Here is a 21,888-nt window from a genome sequence, read left to right on the forward strand (position 1 = left end):
TAAGCCGGTGAGGGACGTCAGCCTGGGCACACTGGCCGACTATGATGACAACACCGCAACCACTGACACTACTGCTACATGCTACTTTCCTGCTACTGAGCCAGACCCACTGGTGTTGTAGTTGTGCGCTTGCTCGGGGCCTCCCGCGTGGGTCAACCCAATGCTGGAGGAGCTCGCTGCCTCGCTTGTTGTGAGTCTCCTAGCATGAGCACCAGTGCCTGGGGGTTCGACTGCTCCGGCGACCTCCTCTTAGGATATGGACACATCGCTGGTGGACACTCGTTCTCCGATAAAGACTGCACAGTGGATGACGGGCTCGCCTCCGTCGTTGCATGTGCAGGGGTCACCATAGGTCACGCCACCACGGGAGGGACATCCCGGTGTCGTGGAAGCTGAGGCGCATCTTGACTCACCATGGGTCGAGGTTGCCCCCTCGGGAGATGCGACGGTCATGGCTGCCACGGACACCGACAACCACACTCCATCCCCTCAAATGACCTCCGCTGATAGACGCCTCAAGAGCTTCATGGAGCGCATCACAAAGGTGAGGCAGCAACCACTCCTAGAGCTGCCAGAGATGACACGACCAACAACGGAAGTGCACCAGTTCGCGCTCCCCAAGAGGAGCAAGCGCATAGCGGCGCAGAGCCTGTCACATATCCCAGCGTCCAAGCGAAGTGAGCACCTTGTCTTGAAGCGCCTAGGATTAACCAGTGGGATACCGTCTCCGTCTACGTCGGCTTGAAGGTGTACGAAGAAATCTATGGCGGCGACCCCGGAAATATGCAGGCGCTTCGTGAGTTGTTCCCGTTGAACATCGACGTGGGTGCCTGCAAGCGGCGGCGGTGCCGCCGCTCGGCGTCATGAGCATAGGGCTCGTAGCCAGCGTCGCAATTGGGGTTGATTAATATCTAATGTAACAATGTAGATTTCAGTACACTAGGGTGGACCTGAGCGTTCATGTACAACTCTTCTGACCCCCTAGGGCGCCGCTAAGGCGTGTTGTATTAAACTTTTCTCTACCTTAATACAAAGACAGCGCAAACCTTTTGCGTGATGGAGAAAAATATGCTCTATGCACCAAGTAGTGACATAGTCTGAGATGATGACCATTAACATACTAGTATTTTCTGATCCGATCATCAATCTGTCAAAGCCTACAATCTGAACTTAGCGCTGCTACATGACAGAAACACTACATAATTAATTACTCTTTGGACCACGTAGAGGTTCAGTCTGCAAATTAGCACTAGCATGTGTGACTGTTAAACCACAAATTTTTATTTCAGCTTTATAAAAGTGTGATAATATTAGTTACCTAGTTCCAACATCTATTGCTTGCCTTAAACACTAGTGAAGGTTGCCTGAAACTGGGTCTTGCTTGATTGAGTTTGATTCAGGGTATTTTTGGCCTAGGCTAGTTCACTTTTTAGTAGTTGCTTTTGTTAGGACAATGATCTGGACATTGTTATAGAGCAGAAAAGTAGCTCAATTCTCTCACATGCCTTCTCATAGATGCTCTGACCTTGGTTCTACTAATGAGAACCCATTTTGTCCTAAAAACAGGATGGTGTTAGATTTGCTTGTGCGTCTCTGCTGAAACTAGTTACTGTGAACATACTCATGGAACAAGCACTACATGGTTTTGACAGGAATGTTGCCTGAAAAGTATACCTTCCTTGCAATGTGATTCTTCTGCAGCTGATTTGTTGGAGCAAGCAGGACGCTAGATGTCTAAGTAAACACAGGTAACTGATTTTCACAGTAGGATTCAATTTGTGCTGGAATTTGCTGCATCTTCAGAACTACCAGTAACCATTTTCTGCCTATGCTTTACTCAATTGATTTGCAGTTCTTTGCTTTAATTAATTGTTTATACTTTAGCTTTCTTTGCTTTTTGCAAATTGTTGAACCGTTCACAACTCATCACGTGTTGGCATAGTCTTTGTACTGACATTTTTAGCATGTTTATGATTCTAGAGCTCTCTGTACATCCTTGGACCAATGCCAGCCTGTTTTATTTGAGTGGTAGCGGTAGTAGTGAGTGCACCAGTCTCAGCAGGTAGCTAGCTAGCTATGTAAAAATCCTCTCTAATTTGTTTCCATACATATGCACGCACCACAAGCTTATACTTATATGTAATACAACAACAACAAAGCCTTTTAGTCCCAAGCAAGTTGAGGTAGGCTAGAGTTGAAACCCAACATGAGCCCCTAGTTATGGTTCAGGCACGTCAATGGCTGTTTTCCAAGCACTCATATCCAAACAAAGATCTCTAGGTATATCCCAATCCCTTTAAATCTCTTTTAAATGCCTCCTCCCATGTCAGCTTCGGTCTTCCTCTACCTCTTCTCACATTGATATCTCGACTTAGAACTCCACAACACACTAGTACTTCTGAAGGTCTCCTTTAGACTTGGCTAAACCACCTCAACCGATGTTGGACAAACTTTTCTTCAATTGGTGCTACCCCTTACGGTCAAGTATATCATCGTTCCGAACTCGATTCATCCTTGTGTGACCACAAATTCAACGCAACAAAGAAAATCCTCTTTAATTTCTTTCTAGTAAGTTTTTGCTCTCCCTAGCTGCTGTAATCTTAATTCCTTACTAGTAAGTTTTTTGCAAACTGTATTTTCCTCAATGTTTGATTAGATATATGAATTTATTAGCTGTAACCTTTGTTTCTTTGATATTTACATGGTAGCTTGCAGGTTCTTGCTCTTTGTGATCATCCATGTATGGTGGAAATAGAGGAAACCAAATCACTGTTCAGGTGAATATCTTCATCGTTCTATATTCCTCCAAAATCAAAGCTGTGCCAAATGAACTATATTATTAAAATGTGAGTATGCTGTCCGAGGGGAGATTGTCATCCATGCTCAGGTATCTTGAGTGTCTACTTCCATGTTCAGTATCTTGAGTGACTAATAATGTTCAACAAGGCTTGCAGTATACTTTATTATGTTATATATCAATGATGCCACTTTTAGTTTCAGTAATGGTTGTGGTTGCATTTGGGTTGTGTTTGGTTCATTTGGTAGAGCTGGGCTCTCTTGCAGCACTCAGTCTCAAATTTGGGATCGTCTGACTTGTCGAGTAACTCTGTAGTAGTAGGTAGGTATTAATGTTTTCTAATGTTTTCAGGTCTTATATGTATATGCATTCTAAACAATTGATTCAACTTTTCATATATCATTGGTTTCCTACAAATGGCTACACTGTATGTGCTGTTTCTTTTCACTAAAAAGGATATAATTACACTACTACAGGAGTTAACTGTAGGGGCGGCTCTAGAGCCTCTGTAGGGGCGGCTACGCCAGCCACCCTTCCCAGGGTGTTCCTACAGAGAGTGCCTCTATAGGGGCGGCTGGTGTTTTCAGCCGCCCCTACAGTGCCCTCTGTAGGGGTGGCTGGTAATATCAGCCGCCCCTGTAGTGGACTTCTGTAAGGGCAGCTGTATCACCAGCCGCCCCTACTGTGTGTATTTATAAGGACGGTTCAATCAAGAACCGCCCCTACAGTGGATTTTCTAGCAAAAAAATAATTCAAATTCAAATCTGACCACATATATATATAATTCAAATTCGAATCTGACCACCACAAATATACATATATACATCCACAAACACAAGACCATTATTTAGAACATCATCATAAGTCATAATTCACAAAAGTCCATAATTACAACATAGTCCATTATGAAGTCCATCGTTATAACATAGTCCATTAAGAAATCCACAAGTCCACATGCAAAACAAAGTCCAAACCGTTCCAAAGTCTGATCCAAACCATACCACAAGTCCACATTATCATCAATGGCCTAGGGCTAGCCTATCAGTCTCACGAAGGTGTTGGTATAGAGGATTACTACCTAAGTTGGAAAGAAGATGATGGTAAGTGCCTTTATGGTACACAATCTGGTCCATTATGAAGTTGCAAAGGTCGCCGACCATCTCTAAGAGCTCGTCATCCTTGTATGGGTTCCTTCTTGTGTCTTTATCTTTCTCCAACTACAAGAGAACAAGTTTATGTTTACTATATCACAACATATGCGAACTTTTCATACTACGAGCGAAGAGGTTCAAACTTACCAGATTGGGGTTTCTGTTGTAGCCACCGATGGTACTCATCATAATACATGTGTAGTATCCACAATGTAGACTCCTGGGCTTCTGCTTGGGGCACTGTGTGTTTTGCATACGGAGACGTTAAGTAATGCTATTGACAGACACGTAATATATGGAGTACCAAAGTAAATGACACTTACCGCACATAGAGTTTTGACATATAACTTTTCCTTCCTATTTGGATGATGCCTCCCCTTATGTTCTTGGACATAGTGCCTGACTGCCCTGTTCCAATGGTTTTAGCAAATGCAACTTGTTAGTATCCCACATTGAACCTTACAAGTATGTATACAAACATAGTAGCTAAAATGAGGATTGTCGATATGTATACGTCTTGACAATCGCTATGAAGTCTTTGTATGTCTCGACTGGGAAATCCGCTGAATCAAAGACCCATGCCATGCTATGTGAGAGCCAGACGCCTATGCAAATCCAGTGATTGCTGCATGAATTTAGTCATAGAAGGAACACACAAGCTCTTTTGCATCAAACAAAGTATATTGAACAAAGCAAAGTATACAGTCGAACTTACTTGAAGTGGTATGGTATCCATATAGTATCGTATTGTTGGAGATTTTTAAAACATAGGGCAATGTATGCCGCAACCTTGAGGGACTCTTCCAATATTTTCTTGTTCCTAATGTCCTCTTTCTCCTTAAGTGTCTTTCCACCTCCTACTTCTTTGCAATCTAGTTTCCACTCTTTAGGGTAATTAGAATTTATTGATGCTATAGGTGAAGGGTCTATATACCCGTGTTTTAGAGCTGGCCTCTTTCTCACAAAGTCCACTTGCATTCTACAAATCATGGCACGTGTTAGTTACAACAAAATCAAAATATTACATTCATATCATATCGAGAGGGCAAGGACTTACAGGCACCACATGTGAATTAGATTCATTTCCATTCGTCCGAGGTGAAAGCATGCCTGGATATCCTTAAACTCAATGGCAATTTGCCCACCTAGGGCTCCAAATGTGCCGGTAGGGATCCATGCTTGTAAGATTTCTAGTTCTGTTATCTAAGCACGCAAGTACCAATCGTGGAACTTTCTCATTCCATGTGGCAAGCACTGTATGACTCAGTTTGGTAGGAAGTTCTTGCCTTTTTCATATTTATCTGGGCAATCATTTGACCATTTGAGGTTATCAACAGCTGGCTACTTGTTAAACCCTTTGTGTAGTTTGCTAGTGGTGCCTTCCTCAGAAGCTGGTGCTCTGAATTCTTTTACTTGGTTCTTAGGCTTGAACTGGTCATGGGCCATCTACTTGTGCACCGACAAGACGTCATTAATGCCTGCATATGATGGCCTTATCTTGATTGGGATTTTGTTTCGAGCTTCCCATTTGGGCACGTCCTTGTCAACTTGTGCATCACCTACTCTAGGGGCCACTTGTTCTTCACATATCGGCTGTTCACAAGGCAATTGTTGTTCATGAGACACTTGTTGTTCATGTATTGGCTGCGCTTGTTGAGAAGGATGTTGCATCTCATCATGCCTTTGCTCGGTACGAGCTGGAGAAGGACGTGGCATGTCATCATGCCCATGCTCGGTATGAGGTGGAGAAGGATGTGGCATGTCATCATGCCCTTGCTCGGTACGAGGTGAAGTATCTAGCATGTGGTGGTCATGGTCATGGGCCGGTGAGTATACCTCCCCGTCCTCGATGGTTCGCTCTAGAGGATGAACTTCAGTCGGAGTTGGCGAAGACTCGGTCAATACAATGTCCCATCTGTGCCATAGGATGAACTGGTTCATAACGTCTCCGAGTAACACGAGCCCCTCGGGAGTAGGGTGTTCTATCTTCCAAATCATGAACTTGGGCTTCACGGTATGCACCTCGACCCGAGTGTAGTCCTGCGGGATGTCCCTATTGTGCCACGTGCTGCCCGGAGGATGTGCCACACCCATTGCCACCTCAATGATCATGTTTTGCTTGCCCATCGGAACCACCAATTTGCAACTGGTTGGCTCTCGTATGCGATCGATAGGGGTTCCGGTTGCATTGGAACCTTGACTGTTGGGAACATCCGGAGGGCTGCCAACTACCGCCAGTTCTTCGGGCGGCCCCATTAGTGTCTGTGGCTCCATCGTAGACAACCCTTTCTCCACCAACATCTTTTCAAATAGAGCCTTCACTTGGCGCTCAAGATTAGACTCTCGGTCTCTACCATATTTCTTGTACATGTGCCTCTCCTCTACGAATCTGTGCTTCCAGGACATCCTCTTCCCTAGCCCCCTGGTGCGTCCTGTGTGTTCGGGGTTTCCCAAGGCAACGGTAAGCTCGTCCCTCTCTCTGGAAGAGTTGAATGCGCCCTTCTCCTTGTCTTCAGTAAGTTTTAGTATCTTTGATACTACCTCTTCCGGTCTTCGGCTTAGCAAACTTGAGGCTACTACCGGATGAATCCACACTCCTCGCGTATATCCACTGTTTGAGGCGTGGCTTCAACTTTGGCACTTCCGTATTCCCGGCAGCTTCGGCCTCTGCGTCCATCTTCCTAAAGACCTCTTGCTTGCCAGCGTAGCCACCGGGGCCTAGACGAGGGTAGTGTTGGTTCTTCTTCTCCTGCTCGCTGTTATGGGCACTGAGGGCCAATGATGCCTCTGAAGTCTTCTCAGCCACGGGCTCCTCCCATTGACTAGGACTTATGTTGCCATACTCATGGAAGGAGTTAACTTCTGTTGGATAAAGTTCTTGTTCAGATCCAACCGCCAACGTCGGAAGCTTTGCCCCATTATCTTAAAAGCATTTTCTTGTACCAACTCGTGCGTTCCCTCCGAAAACCTAAAGTTCAGCTTCAGCTTCTCCCATAGGTCTACCTTTTGGCTCATAGGTACAAGATTCCAGCCACGGATAGCTGGGTTCAACTTATCTCTAACTACAAACCCGATGTGATTACAGAATTTCGCCCTGTATGTATATGGCTCAAGGATCTGCCCGTCTGGCCCGACCTCCGTTATCACATAGCATGCCTTGTCGTGATATTGGTTTGGCTTTCTAATCCCCCTCATTTCCTCTTTGGTTGGGCAGTCTCAGTCGTGGTTGTGTCCTGAGGTTGTGAGGCCTCATTGTGAGTATCTGTGGCTCCTTCCTCTGATCTCCTTTGCCCCACTACGTATTGTCCAACAAGACGAGCCGGAGGCCGACGTCGTCTTTTCAGAGGTTGAGTAGGGACGACCTGTGTATACGGCAGGTCAAAAGTAATGGAATGTATAGCATTAGCCAAATTTAATGGACCTATGTATAGCATTAGCCAAATTTACAAGCTTGTAAGGCTTTATCTGTACCTTGTCGTTCAGATCAAAATCCTTGTCCAACTCATCCTCCGTTGGCCTCCGTCTGGGTTCTAGTGGGAAAGGATCCTTGGGACTTACATATCCCCCTGATGAGGTGTCGTCATCCTTATCCTCATCATCATCATCATCCCCTTCTTCGCCTTGGGCATCCTCTCCGCCTTCTCTTCCCGAGGCTCCCCCACTGGATCCTCATCATCGACAAGGTCCTCCTGAGTAAGCATCACTTCTAGACCCTTTTCTAACTCGTTATCGAACTGCTCCTGAGTAAGCTGGTCATCTAGTTCTTGCTCTCCATGGGATGACTGCTCATCATTCATGGGGCATCGGGATGCACTCTTTGATGTTCACGACATTTCGTGCCTTATTCTAAGAGATGCAAGAAAAAAAGTAGTATAGTAGTAAGTAGTAGTACTAGTGGTAGAAGTAGTAGTACTAGTAGTACAAGTAGTAGTACTAGTACTAGTACTAGTAGTAGTAGTACTTGTAGTAGTACTAGCAGTAGTACTACTAGATAAGATGAACTTTTTAAATGGTTCATAGCTCCATTTAAAAAGTTTAAATGGACATTTCGCCCAGGTTGGCTGAGCCATAGCTCCGCCAGTGCTTGCTAGATAAGATGAACTTTTTAAATGGTGGACTGAATGCAATGTATTGTCTATTTGAAGGATGCACCCATGTTAAGCTGTTATATCAGCCATATGACTTGTATTGTTCTACAATCCTATACTGCATAAATTGAACCTAACAGTTAACAATGTACATTATATTTTTGCTAGCATTCATGTGGTCTGTCTTGTCTTACGATGTAGCTGTTTCTAGACAGGCTACACAGACTCTTGTGCAGACACAGTTAATTATTATAGTAAATAGGTTGAAAATTCATAGCAGGAGTTTCTACTTCTTAAGACTCTCTTTTGTATCCTTTCTTTTAGTTACTTATCTAAGCTTTTGGAGGCATTGTAAAACTGCAGCAAGAAGAAAAGGAGAGGCACACGGGCAGTGGGTCCTGATAAAGGTAACCGAGGACTGCGCCAGTTTAGTATGAAAGGTGAGGCTATTTTTTCCTCTTCCATGTTATACCTCTATATGACAGTTATCTTTGGAAAGTTAAGATAGGAGCATAGTGCAAATGTAAACATTTGGGCTGTTAAAGTATGCCATCTATGTTTCCATCACATCGGTGCATCCATTTCTTGATACATTTGAAGGCTACGTGTATAGTGAATGGTACAGTAAAGCAGTGAATGCAAAATATCATAGGTGACTTAATGCGTGTTTCATTTGTTCCTTTGCAGTTTGTGAGAAAGTTGAAAGTAAAGGGAGAACAACATATAATGAGGTCAGTGCCTTTTCATTATATTATCTCATTTATTCAGTGTATTCTAGATCAGATTGGCTTGCTTTTCTTCTGATAAAAAAACCCTGCAAATTTGCATTGTTTCTTTTATTCCTTTGCATGTATTACGTCTATGCTCTACTTCGAAGATTTGATCCACTATTTGAAAGAGGAAGGAAGGTTGGATACACTGTAAAAGTAAAACCTAACGTCATTATCTGTACCAGGAAGATCTGACCATTTGATCATTAAACTAGCTTGTTCATATATGTTCATGCATACAAACTGTTAGACTTGTTTTCTGGTTTTACGTCAATTGTTTCAATAGAGGGTCCCCTTAACATTACGCAAAGACACACTAAAACTTGATGGCATTATATACAGAGGACAAAAGTAGCCAATGATCATTGACCAGACTGCTTCATATCCATGCTGGCCCCTATCGCCCCTATGATACTAAATTTTGGAATTCATATTTATCCTCTTCCTTTGACAGGTGGCAGATGAACTTGTTGCTGAGTTTACAGACCCCAATAATAATTTTGAGGCCTAGATCCTGATAACCCTAATGCGGTAAGAAATGTGGCTTCTCCTAGGCATGATTTTATTTATTTAATCTGATATGTGCTTGGTCCTCACTGTATGTTAACATGCAGCAACAATATGATGAGAAAAATATACGACGAAGAGTTTATGACACTTTAAATGTTCTGATGGCTATGGACATTATATCTAAAGATAAAAAGGAGATCCAGTGGAAGGGCTTGCCGCGGACTAGTATATGTGATATTGATGAATTGAAGGTTCTTGTCACTCTTAACAATGCATTTTGACATTGTATTTTCTTATGCTATTTTTATCCACTGCTTTATCCTTTTTTACAGAAGGAGCTTGTGGGACTGAAAGTTAGGGTTGAGAAGAAAAGTGCTTACTTACAGGAGCTACAAGACCAAGTAAGGATATGACATCAGTTTCCTCTTCCCACCTCTGCTTCATACAGTTGTAACTTGTATATATTATATATATGTCACAACCCTGAGAGCAAAAGAGCTGATGGTATTGTATACTTTGTTTCATTGTGGCTTTACCACAACTAAAGTCTCAGTGGAGAACAAATACATACTCTTGTGTGCCATCCTTTATTTTCATCTGTAAACTGATTGCACAAATATTTTCTTTATTGTTTACACAGAAGCATAGTTGCCTCTTATGCTGCATATTTAGTGTAACTCAGTGTCTTTATTAGCATATGTTCTCCACATCATCATATCAAGGTCCACCACTCTGGCTTCTGTGCTGGTTTAGATTTGTAGAACACATAAGTTAATTGTCATATACAATTGTCACATTCAGTAAGCTGTAGCAGGTTGGCTCCTGGACCAGCTAGTTTTTGCGAAACCAATTGCCCTTGTAATCTGCCTAGAAAAACGGTGAAATTCCATACTCTAATTTTGCTGAAAACCTGGTGTGCCATCATCATTCCTAACCTTGTTTGTCAGTTGTCACAGTATTGGTTCACAGAAAACAATTGCAATAATTATTTCTTTATATTTTATGCTTGCTATTTCTTACAACTAGTATTTCTTATTTTCTTATCGCCTACCCAATTTGTGATTTTCATATCTATGGGCTGTTTTTTTTGGCATATCAAGTATGTAGGCCTGCAAAACCTGATTCAACGAAATGAGCAATTATATGGTTCAGGAAACACACCTTCTGGTGGAGTGGCTTTGCCATTTATCCTAGTCCAGGTGAATATGTTTTCAGTTCTATGTTCTGTTTCCTTTTGTATATAATGGACCGAATGGAAGTGAACTTTTCTTCTGCGCATGGTTTAGAGTTAAATGCCGGATATTTATTCTTTTGCTTGCAGACCCGACCTCATGCAATTGTGGAAGTTGAAATATCAGAAGATATGCAGTTGGTGCATTTTGACTTCAATAGGTGAGACTGGGAATGATACTCTTTTTTTTGTCAAATGTGGCTATTACTTTGATTGATCTTTAGCTTGAAAGTTTGCTGGTGGCAACGTCACATGTTCATATCTCATTTGTATGCTTGCTGTCAAGGGTTTGCAAATTGTGCAATGGGAGAACCATCATGTTCATTATTGTTAATGTGAATTATTTGCTTTAACTGTTGGCTATGTCTTAGAATAATTTTTGTGACATGCAGAATAGGCTCTAATTTTAACCAGAGGATTTTGCTAAACTAATTTTTAGGTTTGGCAATGATGCAACTTGTATCAATACAAATACCATTTGGTTCTCAGTGTAGAGTTGTTGCTACTTGCGATTTTGTGTCTGTTTTGTATGAGAATGGTGTGCGGGTGCAAGTGCGCAACACTAGCTTAAACTGGACAAAGCACCCACCAGGATTCTGAATTAGAAAAGATAAACTTTGAACATCGTTTCAGTGATATCTCTGTGAATGAAATATGTCTAAATAGAATTTGTGCATATGCTTCTTAGATTGACTTTGCTGTATTCTTTTCTAATTTGTATTCTAAAACTGCAACACCCCATTTGAGCTGCATGATGACTCATATGTCCTAAAAGAAATGCGGTTCTGCGGAAGAGAACAACATGACGGTGCTCAAGAGTCGACATCAAATGGAGGTGAGAGCTCAAGCGTGTCAAATATTTATTGGCAACAAGTACAGCATCCACTTCCAGGGAAAATGAAGAGGTAGGAAAATGGGGATGGGGGCCAGGATACTCACGTGGAGAAGGCGTCGGCGGTGGGCCAGAAGGTCCTCCTCTGGGCGGCAGCGGCACGATGAAGATCCGACGAAGACTCGAACTCTTGGCGCGCGACAAGGATCTGCCCCCTGCCACCACCGGACGTGTGCGAGGGAGGGGGCCGGCCGCCGAAGACGCATTGGGAGCCTGCCTGTGCCTGCAGTCCTCGCCTCCTCGGTGCGGCGGGGTTCCTTCCTTCCTCAGTTCCTTCGTGCCACGGGCGAGGTGCGGATGTCACCGAGGTCGACGCTGAGGCTAAACCCGTAGCCGTGCCAGTGCGGGTAGCGTCCCCGCCGTCGTGCGTTCGGTAGGAGCAGGGCGGGGAGATCGCCGGCGCCCTCAGTCCCGCGCGGATGCAGGAGACGGTGTTGACGACGCTCCGGATCTGGGCAAGTGGAGAGGGAGAAGGAGGGGGCCGGCCGCCGGAGACGCGTCGGGAGCCTGCCTGTGCCTGTGGTCCTCGCCTCCTCGGTGCGGCGGGGTTCCTTCCTTCCACGGTTCCTTCGTGCCGTGGGCGAGCGCTCCCAAACCCTAGCCGCCGTCGAAATTGGGCAGCCTGATGGCGTCCACAGGCAGATTGCGCCCAACACTTAGCGGGCGGCCACAGCGACGATCACTGATATACCTCAGAGCCACTGTAGGGGCGGCTGAGGTTATAAGCCGCCCCTATAGTTGATTTTTTTTTTCAAAATTCTAAATCAAAATGAATTATTCAAATGTAAATAATAAATAATACAGTAGAAAATTTTATAATTATTTATATATATATATATACATTTACATATATAATAACTAAAACAACTACAACGGTTAAAAATTGCAAAATTGAACCTTTGAAAATGGGGAAAAATTTTAAATTTTAAAAAATTAAAATCAAAACTACTAAAATAATTTTGAGACAACAAATGATCTCAAATGAAAATTTGATAAAAATCAAAGTTGTAGAGGTCATGAAGATCTACAACTTTTATTTTGGTCATCTTGTCATTTGACAAAATTTGAACCTTTCAAATTTGAAATTTTAAAAAATGACAAGTTCGAACCAAAATTTGAGACCCAAAATGATTTCAACATAAAAAGTGATGAATACCAAAGTTGTTCAACTCATTAATATCTACAACTTTTATTTTAGTCATCTTGTCATTTGACAAAATTTGAACCTTTCAAATTTGAAATTTTGAAAACGACAAGTTCGAACCAAAATTTGAGACCCAAATTGATTTCAACATAAAAAGTGATGAATACCAAAGTTGTTTAACTCATGAATATCTACAACTTTTATTTTTGTCATTTCTTCATTTGACAAATTCTTAGCACACATTGTTCACTAATCTTACACATGTCTCATATAGTTTATAAAACCTTATGAGAGATGTGTCATATTTGTGAACGATGTCATTACCACTTTGTCATATGAAGAAATGACCAATACAAAAGTTGTAAATCTTGATGAGTTATTCAACTTTGGTATTTATTATTTTTTCAGTTGAAATCATTTGGGGTACCAAAATCTTATCTGAAGTTGCATTTTTTTGAAATTCAAAATTTAAATTGCTCAAACTTTTCATATGTATATATTGACAAAATCAACAAAATAAATTAATAGAGAATCATTTTAGAAAATTTTAGGGGAAAAATCATCAGATTTAGAGTTAGTATGAGGAAGAAAAACTAATTACAAAGTTGACCCACAGATTAAAAAAAAATCACATTGTTCACTATAATCATGTAAGAATCATCTAGAACAGTGTGATTTCTCTTTTTAATCTATGGGTAAACTTTGTAACTAGTTGTTCTCCCTCATACTAACTCCAAATGTGATAGTTTTTGTTCCTAAAAATTTCTAAAATCATGCTTCAGCATTTAAGTTTGATCAAAATTGGATGTGACAATGTTTTACACATTTTAAAATTTGAAATTTGACAAGTTCAAACCAAAATTTAAAACCCTAAATGATTTCAGATGTAAAAGTGATGAATACAAAAGTTGTTCAACTCATCAAGATCTACAACTTTTATTTTGGTTATCTTATCATTTGACTAAATTTGAACCTTTCAAATTTTGAAATTTGAAAAAAGACAAGTTGAAACCATAATTTGGACCCCCAAATCATTTCAACTGAAAAAGTAATGAATACCAAAGTTAAATAACTCATGGAGATCTACAACTTTTATTTTGGTAATTTCATAATTTGATAAATTCTTAGTACACATTGTTCACACAAACATACGTGAATATAGTCTCACACACACACATAAATGTAGTTTTAAACACACATACATAAATGTAGTCTCACATACATGAATGTAGTCTCACACACACATACATGAATGTACTCTCACACACATACATAAATGTAGTCTCACACACACATACATGAATGTAGTCTTACGAACGCTGACACACTTTGTCGGTGTTTTGGACTAGCGGGCCCTCAACCGGCTAGTGAAAGTGTACTGTGTGTCCCTAATCTCGGATGGTGATGCAAAGAGACACAAGGTTTATACTGGTTCAGGCAATAGGTGCCATACGTCCAGTCTGAGAGAGCGATCTTGTATTCCTTGCACAAAGGTGCTTGTAGTAGGGGTTTACAAGCTGGGCAAGAGAGGGAGCTAGTCTTAGGTCTCTGTGTGGAGCGGTGTGGGTTGCTTGAGATGTTGATCTCAGGCAGTACGGAGGAGTGTGCGTATTACAGGGTGTTGCATGTTGCTTGCGCGTGTGTGTCTATCTGAGCGATGTCTGTGTGTGTGCATGCCTCTCTGTGCTTCGTCAGTGCCTCTCCCTTAAGCGGCCCCGATCACCCCCTTTTATAGTCGAAGAGAGGCGTAGGGGCGTTACATGGGGTTGCTACGTGGCGTTGCGTGAACAAAGGTGGCATGTCCGAGCCCTGTAGCTTGTCACTATGGCGGCATGGTTGGTGAAGCGGCCTTGTCCTTGGTGTACTGGAGTGACGCGCCGGTCACGCCTGATCCTGTGTGACGTGGGAGCTTCTGTGATGGCTTGACGCAGGGCATGGCGCATACTGTGAACGACATGCCGGTCGTTATATGTCGACAGCATAGAGAGCCGAGGCCCATCGGTGCAGAGGCCAAACCATCGTGGGGGGCTCAGCGGGTGCGGATCCCGAGGCTACTGAGACCCCAAAGCAGGTAGCCGAGGCTCGGAGGGAGCAGTTGGTCCTATACGCTGATTCCGAGGCTACAGGGACCCGGACATGACTCTCCATGCCACGCTGTCCTCGGAGCAGGGATTAGGTAGCATAGTGCAGTACAGGTGTCAGTCGTGGGCATAGTACCGAGCATAGTGGCCGACAACCCCTGCCCCATCCTATCCTGGACGGCATGGTGTTGATGCGACTCCCATCTCGTTGGTCACTCCGCTGTGTCGAGCCATCATTCGGCTAACATCGCGGGAGTGGTTGGTCACATTAGTTGGACGTGACGTTCTATCAGGGAAATCGGTCGAGGCGGAGGTGACGGGGTTGTCGATGAGCTGGCCTCGAGCGTGGTGGAGAATCGGCACTTCATCCGAGGCCTTACGGGCGGGGCCTCGAGCGAGACAGAGAATCAGTACACCATCCGAGGCCTTACGTGTGGGGCCTCGAGCAAGATGGAGAATTGGTACCCCGTTTGAGGCCTTACGTGCAGGGCCTCGAGCAAGATGGAGAATCGGTACCCCATCTGAGGCCTTACGTGCGGGGCCTCGAGTGAGATGGAGAATCGATACCCTGTCTGAGGCCTGACGTACGGGGCCTCAAGCGAGACGGAGAATCAGTACCTCGTCTAAGGCCTCACGTTTAGGGCCTCAAGCGAGATGGAGAATCGATACCCCGTCCGAGGCCTTACGTGCAGGGCCTCAAGCGAGACGGAGAATCGGTACCCCATCTGAGGCCTTATGTGTGGGGCCTCGAGTGAGACGGAGAATCGGTACCCCGTCCGAGGCCTTACGTGCGGGCCTCGAGCTTCGGGTGGGCCTGAATTTGTTTCAAGGTGGGCCGGGTGGCCCAGCTGAGCCTTGGATAAGGTGGGGGTTTGCCAGTGGTTGTCTCTTGGCTTTGATTTTTACAGGGTCTAAGCGAGTTTTTTGGTTTTTGCTTAGGGGGGCCCTTTTTATGGTACCCGACAGTAGCCCCGAGTCTTGGGGAGAGCATGAGCGCTCTTCCCGAGGTTTTGATGAGACTTGGCTTGCGGCAGGTCCTGGCAGGATGGTGTTTCATACTCGAGGCCTCGGTGGGTGCGTGCGAGTGCACCCGCTGGGTGTAGCCCCCAAGGCCCTAGAGGAGTGGATTTATTCCTCTAGGGGCTTTTCACATGTTTGAGCGAGGGGTTTTATCGTGTTTGCCAAGCCCACGAGTGCGAGTTTGGGTCACTGGGTCTCAGTTTGGTTGTAGGAAGGGCGATCAGGAGTTTCCTTGTCTTTTTGTGCAGCCCTCACGCATCCTTTTCATTTAGAAGGAGGGGTGGAGTATGACAGGCTACCCTCGGTGGGCGCGAGCAGTGACACCACCGGTGAGCTATTATTAGGTAAGTCCAAGTGGAGGCCCGTGCCCCATTCAATAAGGGTTGGCTAATGGTCTAGAGACGCACTCCAAAAGTACCAGAGGGCTTCTCTAGTGGGTCCCGTGGCCATTTGATTGGCCCCGGGGGCTCGGTGCCTCCCTACGGTGGGATCCCATTCAGATACCTCCCTGCTAGTCTCGGACATGACTTAGGGCATCCTAAGCGATCGCTTGCTCGGGCCTCGGCCATGTACAGGCTCGCCCATAGTCATCCCTGACTCTGTTGTCCTGGGGCGGCTGTCGAGACCCTCAGGGGCCCAGCCTTCGAACCCCTAGACCATAATAGTCTCGGTGCCTTTTACCGCGTTTGCTGAGCCCCCGAGTGCAAATTTGGGTGACTGGGCCTCGGCGTGTATGTAGGAAGAGGCCTCGATCCTCTGCGCGGAGCAAGAGGGCGATCAGGAGTTTCCCTGTCTTTTTTGTGCGGCCTTCACGCATCCTTTTTGTTCAGAAGGAGGGGTGGAGTATGCCAGGCTACCCTAGGTGGGCGCGAGCAGTGACACCTCTGGTGAGCTGTTATCGGGTAAGTCCAAGTGAAGGCCCATGCCCCATTCGATAGGGGTCGGCTGGTGGTCCAAAGACGCACTCCAAAAGTACCAGAGGGCTTCTCTAGTGGGTCCCAGGGCTGTTCGATTAGCCCTGGGGGCTTGGTGCCTCCCTACAGTGGGATCCCATTTAGAGACCTCCCTGCTGGTCTCGGACACGACTTAGGGCATCCCAAGCGGTCGCTTGCTTAGGCCTCGGCCATGTACGGGCTCGCCCATAGTCATCCCTAACTCTATTGTCCTAGGGCGGCTGTCGAGACCCTCGGGGGCCCAGCCTTTGAACCCTTGGACCATAACGGGCTCGGTGCCTAGTTCCTTAGTCTAAAAGGATTCGGGTGGGGGATATTCCTCTCCCATCGGCTGACAACGGCAGGTGCACCTTTTGAGGTGGTTTCTCGGGGAGACGAAACGACGCCTACTGTCGCTGCAGTTGGATGTGACATGATGTCTGCGGATGGGACGTTACTGTGTGCGTGGTTAATAAGGAAAAGGCGGATGCGTGGGCGATTTAATCGGATCTAGATTAACTGTGCCAGATCTGAGGGAAATTTCCCTGGTTTCATCACCCATCCGTTTTGCCCCCTTCCCTCATAAATACGTGATGAGCCTCACCCCTCCCCTCCTTACCTTGCCTACATATGTTTGACTTCTCTGCCCTCGAGCGGTTGCTAAGAACAGAGAGCGCCGGGGAGAAGAAGGGAGAAGGGGAAAGAGAGAGAGAGAGAGAGAGAGAGAGAGAGAGGGAGAGAGAGAGAGAGGGATAGCAAGAGCTCACCTTACCACGGTAGCCACATTCTCCACCGCATCAATGGCCGGTGGTGCTGTTGTCATTCAGGTAGATCCTTGGGGTCCGTTCGACGTGTCTCCGGCGATGCTGTAGTCGCTTGTCGATGACGGCCTCCTCCACCCGGTTACCGACCCCAACAGACTAGAGTGGATCGCTCTAGGGGGCGAGCCAGAGCTGAGGCCACGTGATGGCTACATCATGAGCTTCGTGGCCTTCCACGAACGCGGTCTCGGCCTGCCGGTGGACCGGTTCTTGCGGGCGCTCCCGCACTACTATGGCGTGGAGCTCCACAACTTCAACCCCAACTCCATTGCACAGGCGGTCATCTTCGTCGCTGTCTGCGAGGGGTACCTAGGCATTGCCCCCACTGGGAGCTATGGCTCCACCTCTTTCGGGCGGGGCTCACCACCAAGCTGACAGGCGCGACAGGCATGCGAAAGGTGATGAGGGCTAGCGGCTGCACTCTCCAAGTGTGCCAAGATCAGTAGCTCCTCTACATCTCAGCCTAGCTCACGTCGTCCAACCGTCGCTGGTACAATAGCTGGTTCTACCTCTGCAATGATGACGGTGGACTTCCCCACTATTCCAGACGGGTCATGGAGAGCTAGCCGAAGAGGTGGAGGTATGGCGTTTCGGTGGTTGACTAGCCCAAGCTGCGGCCATGGCCTTACAGCGGTTGTGGTTGTGGCGGCCTTCCACCGCCAGAGGGTGCTGCCGCTGATGGCTCGGCGGTAGCACCTATTCGAGATGACATCAGATGAGCCGATCGATGGCGTCCGGTTGTCCGCCGTCGCCCTCTCTGACGAGGAGATTCTACGTCGGGTGAGAGAGACGGTGGAGGGGTGGCTAAGGAGCAGTGGTCTGTCCCCATTCCTGATGCGCCCAACATGGGGGTACATCTCTCTGGTGAGTCACGCGCCATTGTGGCCCCCGAGGCCTTCTTGCTCCTTGCATTTTTCCTATTCCCTTATTTGCGTTCGTCGTTCCTGTAGGGGATGAGGGATGTGCGAGCCTCCCCACCGCCTATTCTCGAGGACACAGAGCGACGGGTGGTGAACATGCATGCCGAGGCATAGAAGAAGCGGAAGGACACTGAGGAGGCAAGGCGCAAGAGGAAGAACCTTGAGCGCGAGGAGCTGGAGAAACGCCATTGGCAGTAGAGGCACGATGGTCTCCCAGTGGAGGCATCTCCGTTGCCATCACCGTCGACGGATTCTTAGGGCGATGATGATGAGAGCGAGGCGAGGCGGGGTCCCCTGGACCACCTCCCTAACATCGGGGGGACTATGCCCAGGGCATCGGCGAGTGGCCTGGCATCTCTAGGAGAAGGAGGAGAGGATGCCTTGGGGCTGGCGATCGTCCGCCTTGGGGCCAAGGCTGATGCGCCTGAGGCATGGGCGTTAGGGAAGCGCACCATCAGCCTAGTGGGCTCGACGGTGGAGGTGGAGCAGGCGGCAGCGGGGGCGACGCAACCACCTCCACAGGGGGTCGAGGGGGCCCCAGAGTCCGGCGAGGGCCGGCCGGCACCGGCAGACATGGAGGTTGTTCCACCGCTGCTGCCTCCGCCATTGCGGAGGATGAGAGACATAGTGCAGAAGTGGTTGTGTCCCCATTCAAGGTAAGTGTCTTGTCAGTGGAGTTTGCAGCATCTCCTGCTCGTCGCTTGGTCGTATGCTGACCTTGTGAGTGCTTTTCCTTCAGTCGGAAGCATCAGGCAGAAGCGCCCGCCCTGGAGCCACGTAAGGCGCTCAAGGTGAGCACCAGCTCCACCACCAAATGGGTGATGGAGGCGCAACCCACCATACAGCGTGGCACAGCCTTGGCCAGGGCCGACCCGAAGGAGCCGGACGCCCAAGGAGAGGCTACCAAGGTGGCCTCACAGCGAGCGAGGGATGAGGCGCCTAAGTCCCTCGAGGCCGAGGCCCACGAGTCAGATGGGGACGAGGTGCCCTCAGTCGCTGAGGCCACCAAGGGTGAGGCCAAGGCCCCTAAGACCTCCGAGGCCGAGGCGACAGAGGCTAGGGCGTCCAGGACCACTGAGGCCGAGGTGGCGGAGGCCAGAGCCCCTAGGACCATCGAGGCCAAGGCGACGGAGGGCGGCGTGGGTGCGGTGGAGCCGACGGCCCAGGAAGCGGAGACAGAGGTGGGGCAAGCCTCAGTACCGCCCTTGGTCCAAGGCCCACCGCCATCGTAGGAGAGCGCCCGGGAAGTGGAGGTCCATTCGATCTCCTCCGACGATACTTCCCAGGGGAAGGAGGTGGTGGATGCTGAGGCGGCTAGCACCACAGAGTAGCTAGCTCTGACCTCTAGCGAGGGAAACTCAGCCCTCATCTGGGTACAACCCAAGCCTTGTGGGTAGGATCACCCATGCGTCTTATGGCAGAGCCAGGATGACCCTGAGGGGGAGCCTTTGTTCGCCATTGAGGACGCGGCCGAGGGGGGGGGGGCACTAGGGCTCCTTCGAGCAATTTTGCCAGCTAGCGGAGCGGTCGCTGTGGACAGCACTGTCCATCGTGGTTGATGATCTGCCCGGCGTTGCCTAGGTACGCGCCTTCTTTTCTCGTATGGTGTCATCTTTTTCTCGAGTTCGCTAACAGTGCTTGACCCCTGTTCTACCTATCTAGGAGCTCGAGGCCTGGTCCCACGGGAAGTCGATGTTCCTCCAATGGGAGAGGGATGTCTAGGACCAGCTCTAGCGGCAGAAGGACTTGCTCGCCCATGCCAACGAGCTTCTGTCGGCGTGGAGCACGGAGGTGGAGAACCTCTGCCTTCGCTCTGCTGATATGACGGCCGAGGCGGCCATGGCTCAGGAGCGGCCACTTGGACAACTTATCGATCGCTACCAGCAAATGGGTATAGCCCCCAGGGGCCTTCTATAGAGGCCCAACCATGTTGAGCCCCCACATGGTGAATGGCCATGTAATGGGGATGGTTTGGAGGGCTTGGGCTGGGAGGTGCGTCTGTCGCGTATAGTACTAGCATCCCTCGCAGGAGCATACCAACTTGGTGGCATCAGCGACCGCCGTCGGCCAATAGAACCCTTGGCAGAAGGCGTTTCTGATGAGTGTCCGAGGTGCTGCATGGTGCCCGTAGGCTCCCACGTGCAAGACCCAAAGTAGGGCTTGGCCTACCTCGGTGGTGATGCATCGTTGGAGGACGCCAGATGGGCTTCGCCTATACAACTCGCCATTGCTAAGGACGTAAGTTTTGGCTCATCGTGCAAGCCATCGGGCTTTGGTCCTGTCTGTAGGAAGCTCTCCTCGAACGAGGCAATCAAGGAACGAGACACGCCAGTTCGTGCCCTGGTTGGCCTCGGGAGCCTCCGTGTTGACTTCCATGACCTTGGGCTCGGCCGAAGGGGTCTCGGTGATAGAGGGGGCCTCAGGCCCTATGGTGGGCTTGACTAGTGGGCCCTCTTCCGCCGCCGAGGCATAGTCGATGGAAGGCTTGTGGAGGTCTCTGGTGAAGACGTTTAGGGGGATCGGGGCCCGTGCTGACGCCACCTTTGCTAGTTCGTCCGTGGCCTCGTTGAATTTTTGCGTGATGTGGTTGAGTTTGAGACTGTCAAACTTGTCTTCTAGGAGATGTACCAACTTGCAGTACACCTCCATTTTGGGGTCATGGCAGTTCGACTCCTTCATCAATTGTTCGACAACAAGCTACGAATCGCCCCGCACGTCGAGACACCATACTCCAAGTTCAATGGTGATATGCAAGCCATTGACGAGGGCTTCATACTCGACTGCATTGTTGGAGGCAGCAAAGTGGAGCCGAATCATGTAGCGCATGTGCACTACGAGGGGTGAGATGAAGAGCAGACCCGCGCCTGCCCTGATCTTCATCAGGGACCCATCGAAGTACATGGTCCAGCATTCCGCCTGGACTTGAGCAGGTGGCAGTTGGGTGTCGGTCCACTCAGCCACAAAATTGGCCAAGACCTAAGATTTAATTGCTTTTCGAGGCACAAAAGACAGGGCTTCCCCCATGAGTTCGATGGCCCACTTGGCTATCCTACCCAAGGCCTCCCGGTTATGGACTATCTCTCCTAGGAGGAAATACGACACCACGGTCACTGGGTGGGACTCGAAGTAGTGACGCAGCTTGCGTCGAGCCAAAACTATGACGTAGATCAGTTTCTGGATGTGGGGGTAGCGCATCTTAGTCTCGGAGAGCACTTCACTGATGAAGTAAACAGGTCATTGGATGGGTAGAGCATGCCCTCCTTCCTGCCTCTCAGCTACTATGGTCGTGCTGACCATTTGGGTTGTTGTGGTGACATAGAGTAAGAGGGTCTCGCCCTTGGCCAGCGGTACTAGGATGGGAGGATTGGTGAGCAGTGCCTTGAGTTTGGCGAGGGCTTCTTCGGCCTCGGGGGTCCAAGAAAAGCATTTGGATTTTCTTAAGAGGTGGTACAGAGGCAAGCCTTTTTCGCCAAGGCACAAGATGAAGCGGCTCAGGGTCACGAGGCATCCCATGACCCTCTACACTCCCTT

General features: G+C 47.8%; 1 protein-coding gene and 1 pseudogene across 1 annotated transcript; both read left to right on the forward strand.

Moving 5' to 3' along the window:
• Positions 1-7,987: 7,987 nt before the first annotated feature.
• On the forward strand, positions 7,988-11,456 carry LOC136491586 (transcription factor-like protein DPB; annotated as a pseudogene).
• Positions 11,457-18,681: 7,225 nt separating this feature from the next.
• On the forward strand, positions 18,682-19,589 carry LOC136491587 (KNR4/SMI1 homolog). The gene is made up of 2 exons (XM_066487886.1): positions 18,682-19,013; positions 19,097-19,589. The coding sequence occupies exons 1-2, from the start codon at positions 18,682-18,684 to the stop codon at positions 19,587-19,589; spliced, it is 825 nt and encodes a 274-aa protein (XP_066343983.1).
• Positions 19,590-21,888: the final 2,299 nt, after the last annotated feature.

This window comes from Miscanthus floridulus, chromosome 11 (genome assembly GCF_019320115.1).
Source record: "Miscanthus floridulus cultivar M001 chromosome 11, ASM1932011v1, whole genome shotgun sequence".
Lineage (NCBI taxonomy): Eukaryota > Viridiplantae > Streptophyta > Magnoliopsida > Poales > Poaceae > Miscanthus > Miscanthus floridulus.

Excerpts from the sequence above, each read along its gene's own strand:
- LOC136491587 (XM_066487886.1), top strand. The coding sequence starts at position 18,682 with ATGCCCAGGGCATCGGCGAGTGGCCTGGCATCTCTAGGAGAAGGAGGA. Across the intron at positions 19,014-19,096 it reads TGGTTGTGTCCCCATTCAAG|TCGGAAGCATCAGGCAGAAG; the intron begins GTAAGTGTCTTG and ends CTTTTCCTTCAG.